This window comes from Corylus avellana, chromosome ca2 (assembly GCF_901000735.1).
Source record: "Corylus avellana chromosome ca2, CavTom2PMs-1.0".
NCBI classification, from domain to species: Eukaryota; Viridiplantae; Streptophyta; class Magnoliopsida; order Fagales; family Betulaceae; genus Corylus; species Corylus avellana.
This window is the reverse complement of record NC_081542.1, coordinates 41,176,136-41,186,668: the sequence shown is the minus strand read 5'-3', so window position 1 is coordinate 41,186,668 and position 10,533 is coordinate 41,176,136. Positions and strand designations below refer to the sequence as shown.

Below are 10,533 nucleotides of genomic sequence, written 5' to 3'. Positions count from 1 at the left end.
CTACCTCACAATCCAGAGATCGCAAAGCAACCTTCAAATTCGCTGAAGCATCCTTCAACAACAATTTTGATACCTTCTTCCCCCCTACGACCCCTATTTGCTCATTTGGCCATAACTCACCAATCGATCATTCCTCAAAATTCAACGAGCAAGGAACGGCGAAGCACTGGCACTGGAATCGGAGTCGTTGGAAAAGTAACGCGCCCACATGTGCTAGAACAAGGAGGCGCGTAATAAAGTTTCAGAAAACTAGTCCCAGAGAACCACTCTACTCTGAAAAATCGCTAGGAGCTATGCCACATCAGCAGAGCCCAAAAAAAATCGCTCACAATTCGGCCACTTATTACATATTCCTCTCTTAGTATAAAATGAACTTTTTTTCATCAAAATGAAATAAGAATGAACAGTTCCTCTCTTATTATCTGTTGTGTTAATCACTAAGAATATATAACCAATGACATAAGCTAGTAGAAATCTATTAATCATAGAAAAATAGAAAAAAAATACAAGGTGATGAAGACAAGGCCCAAAAATGTCAGTAGTCGGAGTAGTTAAGAAGCAGCCAAAACGGCATCGTCTCCTCCATATATATATAATAACTGTAATAACTGTACAGCTATGAGCTAGCTAGCCTATTTTCCTTTTCACTACATCAAAACCATGAAACAAGCCTCCCATGATTTTTTGCTTCTCCTCCGGTTGTGATCTTCCTCCAACAATTCCCTTTTCTTCATCATCAACTCCATCTGCCACGTACTCGGGGTCTGATGGGGAACCAGATTCTACTGAGATTGTTGCTTCAAGGGTATTGAAAGAAGGTGAAGTGTCGACCAAAGAAGTCTCATGGGAGGTGTCTAGTGAGTAATTGTTTGTGTTCCTCAAAGCAACGCTTTTCTTGGCTTTCACTCGCCATCTTTTCAGCCCATTAACAACACCCTCTGTGAAAACATCTTTCCTCATTGAAGTACCGATCTGTTGCATGTTTCAGAGGGTGAAAAAAAATTCAAGGAAAATGATAGGAAATTTAAAATCTTGATGTGGGTGTGTGAATTAATTTGCCAAAATTTCTCATATAATTAGCTGTAGGATTTGAATATATATTTACCTGTGTGACCAGAGCATAGAGAGGGAGTGTGACATAGCCACAAAGGACTTGTACAACTACACCCATGGCAAGCCTTATGACAATATCTTCATTTTCTTTGTGGAAGCATGACCTAAAACCAAATTTGTACTGTAATTTGAAGCAAGTAATAATAATTAGACAATGAATATTATTATTCCCCCTTACTTATAATATAATAGAATGGTAGAAATTAATAACAATAAACTTAATTAATTTGGATGCTTACCCAAGTCCATGCAAAGAATGCTAGTTGAAAGGAATTCTGCAAAGCCCAAAAAAAGTTTCTGTTATTAGAATAAAGTTTACCTTCTTGAAATAATTTCATTACGAATTCTGAAAGAACAAGGGAATTGGATATTATTGTGGGGAACTTTAGCTATATTAGAAATCACTTTTTCTTGGTAAAATTTGGTCAAAAGATCTGAAGTCTTGTTTAAATCTAAAGGGTCAAAAGAAATTGTTTTTCTTTAGATTAAAGCTGAAGAAAGATTGAAGGATGACCTGAAACAATATGAAGTGGATAAGGTGGAGAAGCAATTTGGGCCAACCAAACCAGGAAAAGTGGTCGCTTGGTCTCACAAGCAATGTTCCTCTAACAACCTGAGATTTCTCATGGCTATCTAAGCACATCTTGGTTATAATGCCCCGTAACTTTGTTCCCACAATCAACAGCATCTGCAAAAACACAAATCACCTTAATTTACAACACTTTTACTTTCACCGAAAGCAATGCTCTATACGACACTTTTATCTCACCCTATCTATTTTACCAGACTGATATGACAATGTTCATCGGTCTCTAGATCAATCTCGTTAAAAAAAGGAAGGTACAAAGACTAATGAGCATTACCACGTCAATTCATTGAAATTGAGGTGAGAGGAAAGTGTAGTATATATATAGTATTTCTCTTATTATTGTAGTTGAAGTAATTGATTTACTCACCACTAATGGAAAGAAGGGAAGCCATAAGTAACTGCGAAATACTGCAGAAAGAGAATAAATAATTTAGCTAGCTAGTCAGCATTCCCAAGCTTAGTAATTAATTAATCTAAAGATCTACTTATTGAATTTAAATGAATTCAATTTAATTTACCGTGTGCATTGAAGAATAGGAAGAACACAGTAAATATCCAAATCCACCAACTGCAGAAAAAAGATGCCCCAGAAAGATTAATCACATATCAATGTGTTACTATACAGTGCAATTGTTTGTATGTGTTGACAATGTGACTTTTCAACCCTCAATTTAGTCATGGGCCCATGTCTTGTTTTATTGCTTTATTGGTACTGCCGTGGGAGACTAGCTCTCCAAATCCTTCTCTAAGTTGGAGTGTGTGGGGCTCACGTAGTGTACAAGTCTTTCTTGAAAAAGGCTTTATAGTTTTTGTCTTATATGAAATCCAAGAATAACTTGTATTAGGAGAATTGGAGTGCACCGACTTTGCCCATCTATAAAGCCAAAGTTTTGTGCGTAAATAGGGTGTGCGAAAAACATCAACAGAGCCGCGCAAGTGAATTTGTGGGCTGCTGTTTGAAGGGCAGGAGAGTAGTGCGCCGCACCTCTTGTATTTTCTTCTTGGCTTCATGAGTTAGAGACACGAGAGAAAATAAAGGAGAGAAGACAAAGGAGCGCAGACTGTTTTCTTCTTGATTTTGGAGGAGCCAAAATAAGAGAGAAAAAAGAAAGGGTACTACTGCAAGAGAGAAAAAGAAATAGAAAGACCAACTGCCATTGTATTCCAACAAAAGAAGAAGAGTTTGTATTTCTATCTTTTGTTTTCTACTTTGAAAATAATCTCTATTGTGTGATAGTGAGATTTGAGTGTATTAGAGTTTTGGGTCTGAGTGATTTTCTCTCTACTATATTTTTATACTCCATCTTTTATAGTGAATTTCTTTGTGATCGCCTCCACCAGTGGACGTACCTCACATTGAGGGAACCACTTAAATCTTTGTGTTATTTTGTGTATGATTGTTCTCGCCTTATTTCACCGTAATTGTGATAGTGTGTTTTTTGCACAACAAGTGGTATCAGAGATCAGGTTCGAGAAATTAAATTAACAGCAAATATGGCGAGTACCAAGTTTAAAGTAGAGAAGTTTAATGGGAAGAAAAATTTCTCTTTTTGGCAAAGAAGGATAAAGGATTTGCTGATTCAGCAAGGAGTTCACAAGGTGTTATTGGGAAAGGCGAAGAAACCCTAGAAGATGGAGAATGATGTTTGGGAAGAGATGGATGTGAAGGCTACTAGTGTGATCCGTCTTAATATATCAGATGAAGTTATTCACAATGTGATTGATGAAGAAAAAGCAGAATCAATTTGACAGAAATTAGAGAGTATATATGGCGAAGAATTTGACGACTAAGCTGTACGTGAAGAAACAACTATATGGTTTACAAATGGAGGAAAATAAAAATACAAATTTGCTAGAGCACCTTAACAAGTTCAACATGTTGAATATGTAGTTGTTGAATTTTGTAGTGAAGATTGGAGAAGAAGATAAAGCGATACTTTTGTTGGCATCGCTTCCCCCTTATTATGATCACCTAGTTACGACATTGTTATATGGGAAAGAGACTCTGGCATTTGAATAGGTGACGGGATCTCTCTTGTCACATGAGATGCGGAGAAAACCTGTCAATGATCAGGCTGATGGGCTTGTGGCACGGTTTGAGCCAAAGCGCGGAAGAAATAAATTTAAGGGGAAGAACGACAGAGGTAAGCAGTATCGGTCTATGTCACGATCGGCACAGGGTGGAGAATCTCGGCCAGATGCAAAAGACGTGGAGTACTATTATTGTCACAAGAAAGGGCACTACAAAAAATTTTGCAAGCTGATGAAACAAGACCTAGAAGATAAGAATCAGAAAGGTTCCGAAGATTCAATCGGTGTGGCCGATGGTGAGTCTAGTGATAGCAAGGTTAGCGCAGATGTTCTTTCAGTTTCCTCAGGTAAAAATTCTCTCATAGACTCTTGGGTTTTGGATTCTGCTCATTCATATCATATGTGTCCAAATAGGCAGTGGTTTGACACATTTAAATCCTGTAATGCGGGTACAGTGCTAATGGGCAATGATGCTAGGTGTAAGGCCATTGGACTAGGTACCATAAAAGTCAAGATGTTTTAAGGGATTGTTAGGATATTCACTAATGTTAGATATGTTCCTGACCTTAAGAAAAATTTGATCTCATTAGGCAAATTAGATTCTTTGGGCTATGGTTATTCAGCAAACTATGTAGTTATGAAAATAACTAAAGGTGCAATGGTGACAATGAAGAGCAATAAAATTGGCAATTTGTATAAGTTACTCGGGGACACAGTTACAGGCGAAGCTGCAGTGTCCACCTCGGCAGTACTGTATGTATGGGAAGCAACAAAGAGTGAGCTTTAAGGTGGCGTCTCATACAAGCAAACGTGTTCTCGACTATGTTCACTCAGATGTTTGGGGACAAGTGGCGATGCCATCAAACAGAGGTACACATTATTTTGTCAGTTTTATTGATGATTTCTCAAGAAAGGTCTAGGTGTACTTTATGAAGCACAAGTCAGAGGTTTTCACCATCTTCAAGCAGTGGAAGGCGCAGGAGGAAAATCAGACTGAAAGAAGAGTGGAGTATTTGAGATCCGACAATGGGTTAGAATATAAAGACACTGCATTCTTGGAATTCTGCAAAACAGAAGGCATTACTCATCACTTCACAATGAGAGGAACTCTACAGCAGAACGGAGTTGCCGAAAGGATGAACAAAACATTGTTGGAAAAGGTGAGATGTATGAGGTTGAGTGCAGGATTGCCAAAGAGTTTTTGGGCTGAGGCAATTAATTATGCAAGCTTCCTCACCAACCGATCTCCAGCCGCTGGGATTGACTTCAAGATTCCAAAGGAAGTATGGTCAGGCAAACCGGTTGATTATTCTATGTTGAGAATATTTGGTTGTTCGACATACGTTCATGTGCAAAGTGGAGAGCGATCAAAATTAGATTCAAAGCCAAGAAAATGTATTTGTTTTGGTTTGGAATCTGGTGTTAAAGGTTATAGGCTCTGGGATCCAGTCTCAAAGAAGAAGATTGTTAGCAGAGACGTGGTATTTGATGAGGCCTATATGTTAAGAAAGGGTGAGAGTGAAGCATCGACTGAGAGCCAGAAAGGGAAACAGGTCGAGGAGGTAGAGCTTGATGAACAGTGTTCACTCACGGACATATGTGATGACGAAGAATCGTGAAGGGACTTAGAGCAACGAGAAGAGCCTTATTCTTTAGCAAGAGGCAGAGAGAAACGTAATCGAAAAGCACCGGAGAGGTATGAATTTGAGGACATGGTTTCCTTTGCTCTGACAGTTAGTAGTGGAGACTCATCGTCTGTTCAAAATGGCATGCCGACAAATGTGGAGTTACTACAGAAAGGTAAAGCTTGGAAATCAACAAAATTGCTCAAGGCAAAGAAGGCTAAAGAGTGCAAATGGGTCTATAGAAAAAAAAAAAAAGAGCCAACAGAGAAAGCTATGTGGCCTAGAGGGCTGGTAGAAAAGTATGGTAGTCTCTCTAAACCAGGTCATATGCTCAAGTTCAAGAGGTGCCTGGACTTGAGTGACACTTATGAATTGTGATAGCCCTTAGGGGCTTGGGCGGAGGCATCAGAATGAGATTCGTTTTGTTGTGACTTGATGGGTTTCAAGTCAAGGTGGAGATTGTTGACTATGTGACTTTTCAACCCTCAATTTAGTCATGGGCCTATGTCTTGCTTTATTGGTTTATGGGTACTACCGTGGGAGACTAGCTCTCCAAATCCTTCTCTAAGTTAGAGTGTGTGGGGCTCACGTGGTGTACAAGTCTTTCTTGTAAAAGGCTTTATAGTTTTTGTCTTATATGGAATCCAAGAATGACTTGTATTAGGAGAATTGGAGTGCACCGACGAGCATTGATTGGGAGCACGCGGCGTGCATGGCACGCCCAGTGCAAAAAAAATTTTTTTGCACGCGGCGTGCCTGTTTTGTTTTACCCGTGCACCGACTTTGCCCATGTATAAAGCCAAAGTTTTGTGCGTAAATAGGGTGTGCAAAAAACATCAACAGAGCCGCATATGTGAATTTGCATATGTGAATTTGTGGGCTGCTATTTGAAGGGCAGCAGAGTAGTGCGCCGCACCTCTTGTATTTCCTTCTTGGTTTCATGAGTTAGAGACAAGAAAGAAAATAAAGGAGAGCAAACAAAGAGCCCCGACTGTTTTCTTCTTGATTTTGGAGGCGCCAAAATAAGAGGAAAAAAAAAAAAAAAGAGTGCTACTGCGAGAGAGAAAAAGAAATAGAGAGACCACTCGTCATCGTATCTCGGCAAAAGAAGAAGAGTTTGTATTTTTGTCTTTTGTTTTTTCCTTTGAGAATAATCTCTATTATGTGATAGTGAGATTTGGGTGTATTGGGGTTTTGGGTCTGAGTGATTTTCTCTCCACTATATTGTTGTACTCCATTTTTCATAGTGAATTTCTTCGTAATCGCCTCCACCAGTGGATGTACCTTACATTGGGGAACCACTTAAATTTTGGTGTTATTTTGTGTGTGATTGTTCTTGCCTTATTTAACCGTAATTGTGATCGTATGTTTTTTTGCACAATAGTATGCATGCTTACCTTATTCCCACAACCACCCCAAAATCTTTTTCCCAAGCCCTTCTTATATATTTCTGAAAACCAAAGTTACTTCCTTCTGCAAAGTGGGCCTAGAATATTGGTAGCAGAAGAGAGCAAAAATTATTAATATTTTTCACCCTTAATCAAGAAAATTACCATGCATGGACTAATTATATATAAATAATGGATTGGTTGCATGCAATACCGTAATGAATCCATGTCTGAGAATGAAATAATCCACTTTGTAAACAGATTTAAAGAATTGCCGAAGAAAACGGGCCTGCAAAACATAGAAAAATTATATCATGACATTGAGCCTTCTGTTGATTAAGGAATAATAATGTTTGAAATTGGTCATGTTTTTCATTGAACTAATTACCGGCCAACGAAGAAATCGGTGGTCACTCCAATACTTCAGATGCCTCTTTCCAAATGATGTTTGATGGGTGAGCTGAAACCTTCGTGGGTCTACATAATTTATCATGTAACAGTAACAAAAGAATTATTCATAAAAAAATTTTAAAAAAAAATTGAGTCTGCATGTAAATCGACATACACAATTGATTAAAAACATTATAATTGATTAAATTTATTATTTTATAAAATTTTAAATTAACTAACTATTTGACATAGTGTGGCAGAATATGTCTTCAATAATTTATTAATATTAATCATTCCTGTACATACAAATCATTTTCCATTTGTCGTACGTTTCAGGATACCATAGTAAAACAAGAACAATAGGGTCCACAGAGACTTTGCAACGGACGAGATTCCAGGTAGATTCATAGCCGTCAAAGCTTACCATTTGAAAATTGATATTCCAATGATCTGGCTTCTGCCTCCCAAGACTCCCACCTCCTCATCTGTAAAAGATAAATTCAACAAATAAAATTTAACAAATGCCATTTATGTCGAGAGTAATGTTATATACTACTTCAATATTTGTAGAGTAATACTTATAGAAAATCGCGACACTTATTTGTCGGTGCTTATATTAAAATATTAGCGCTTGTTTTGTTACCAATGCACCTTAAACAAACACCGGGAAAAGATGCGCTGATATGGGTTTTTTTTTTCTTTTTATATATATAATTCGATGATGTAATAGTAAAAATCAACACTTTTTAAGAAGAAAAAAAAAAAATTAAAGGCTAATTTTTTTTGTTATATCATCCAAATTGTATAATGGTCTTATAATAGACTACTAAATAGCATTACTCATATTCTACAGAGTAATGTTATTACCATACAAAAATATCCTATAAAGCTAAAAGCAGTAAAGTCTAGCTTCTAAACCATACAATGTACGCTTTTTTTTATATGATATTTGTGGGATGTTTGTGTAATATATATATACGGTAGGGTCTAGTAATTATTGTGTATATATATATTAGAAATGTTAAAAACCATATTTTTATCCTACAATATTAACGTGATAGTTTTAACCCATGCTCAAATTTTTCTTTTTTTAACAATAATTAACCATGTCAATAAAGTGGGATATTTATAAGATTTTTATTTGTGAGATGTTTGTGTAGTATTAATATATACAGTAGGGTCTAGTATGTATATATATATATATATTAAAAATGTTAAAAAATATATTTTTATCCCATAATATTAACGTGACAGTTTTAACCCATGCTCAAATTTTTATTTTTTTAACAATAATTAACCATGTCAATAAAGTGGGATATTTATAAGATTTTTACTGACGGATATTTGTAAGATTTTAGTGTGGTGAACATCATTTCTATAATGTCCAACACCAGGGGTCCAGCTTTCCCATTAAAAATCTCTGTAGAACGGAAAGTTGAAAAGTTGTCAAAGTTCACACTTCGGGGAATTTGCAAGAAAATTTCCTAAATGTAAAAGTCAAAACTAAATTAACCAAACCATCAAATTCCCCGCACCCGGTGATGGAAGAGAAGAAGCAGCTCAGAAAGTGAAGCTTTTACGTTACTGTAAAGCCATGGAAATTACCTTGGCCATTCCAAGGCTGAAAGTAAGGACAGAGGAGAATATATGGAAGACACCCAGCATAAAGATCAAGTATTGCAGCTCCTGAACGCCTCTCCTTGACAACAACGACACCTTTCCCTGCTCATCAATGGAATTTGAACTTCAATTAATTTGTCACATGAAACGACGTTTCGTTTTTCAATATCTGCTTAAACAATTCACACCTGCTCTGCACATTTTGTTTCTTCCTCTGCATCAGCTGCAGTCGAATAATCACTGCAAGGAAGAAACGTTTCACCAACACTCTTTGGAATACAAGTTTTTGCTTTGGGCCTTTCGCTTACATTCAGCAACAATGATATGAATCCCAAAAGCATCAATTCTGCAGAAACAGAGAATACATTAAGAAAACAGTAAAAAAAAACCATTAAACATTTAACTCCCATGTTCAGAATTCTCACCTGACTTGATCTTGTCAAGAGCCTGAATGAGAGATTTCCTCCTTTTCTTGGTAAAATACTGCTCAAAAGATCAAAAGATAGATGGGTTATTACTAATTATACATAGTTATACTTATACCTCCATGATTTATCAAAGTTCTTCCATGCAGCTGTACCTTGCGGAGACGACAGAGCGATTTCTCAATAAGAATGGAGATTAGTATCAAGAAGAAGCACAGAATCGCCACAGCCCACGTCGGCGTTATTTCAAGTGTGCGTTCAACTGCTGTCGTCGTCACCTTCTCCTCTGCCATTCTTCTCCCTCTCTGTTTCTCTCTGTTTCTCTCAGGTCTGTGAAGTGATTTGAGGAGGCTTTGAAACTTGTATTCCTGCTGACTGGAAGTCGTTAATGGAACAACCGCGGGTTACTTCTATATACGTGGGGCTATCACAACGTATCTCAAGCACATTTTAGTGAAAATATTTCAGCCTCGTTCATCACTGGGTGCGTCATCTATGAAGACTATTTTACCACGCAACAAAACTGATTTTTGAGTTCCAACTTCCAACTCTTGCTCTTTACCTTCTATTTTATTTGAAAATTTTATATATTGAACGCCGCTTGTTGAAGAAGAATTTTAACCTACTCGTGAGTGATGATAATAAAGTATTTGAAAAATGATAGAATTCATTTTATTTTTAATTATTTTCATAGTGAATAGATAAATTTATCATTAAATTTATGTAAGGTTCACCTGAGTTCAAAAATGTTGTTGAAGCATTTTTTGGATCTAACAGTTTTCGTTTAGTGTGATCTTCACGTTCTTCGAGGCGTCTCTAACCAGTGACCTTCGGGCTCCTACAAAATAATAAGAGCGTCAAAGGGGTCTACGGGGAAGGCTCCGTAGACCCTCTGATGCTTAAGTTAGCTGTCGTATATGGGGTCAAAATATAGCCGGAGCTAGCAATGTATTAAGAAATAATGACCGATCCCCTTTTCCTCTGTCTTGAGTTCTCTTTATAGGGTTTTATCTCTATAACTGCTTCCTTGATCTTCTCCCTTCAGAAAATTGAATAATCATGTGAAATAGTGGGAAAATAATGTGAGGTAGTTGAGATAATGGAGGATCTTATGAGATAATGTAGGGTTGTTGAGAGATAGTGGGACCCATAGTGGATTTTATCTCCAACAGTTACCCCCCGATTCCCATGGCTGACTTGTCCAGCTGGTCGGGCATCGAGAATCTTATGCGTGTTTGCGACCGAAGCCCTAGAGCTCCCGAAGTTGGCCCTTCTGTTTTGTAATTATATACTTGGAATAATAGGACTTTTTGGGTTGATCAAACTGCAAGTCATTTCATTTGCTTGCAATG

General features: G+C 37.3%; 1 protein-coding gene across 1 annotated transcript; it reads right to left on the bottom strand.

Moving 5' to 3' along the window:
* Positions 1-520: 520 nt before the first annotated feature.
* Positions 521-9,976, bottom strand: LOC132172330 (MLO-like protein 12). The gene is made up of 15 exons (XM_059583811.1): positions 9,916-9,976; positions 9,337-9,556; positions 9,182-9,239; positions 8,945-9,102; positions 8,742-8,858; positions 7,561-7,621; positions 7,135-7,223; positions 6,961-7,035; positions 6,756-6,844; positions 2,221-2,270; positions 2,070-2,110; positions 1,628-1,801; positions 1,353-1,388; positions 1,106-1,234; positions 521-972 (listed from the first exon to the last, which is right to left on the bottom strand). The coding sequence occupies exons 2-15, from the start codon at positions 9,472-9,474 to the stop codon at positions 628-630; spliced, it is 1,560 nt and encodes a 519-aa protein (XP_059439794.1). The 5' UTR covers positions 9,475-9,556; positions 9,916-9,976; the 3' UTR covers positions 521-627.
* Between the last annotated feature and the right edge of the window lie 557 nt (positions 9,977-10,533).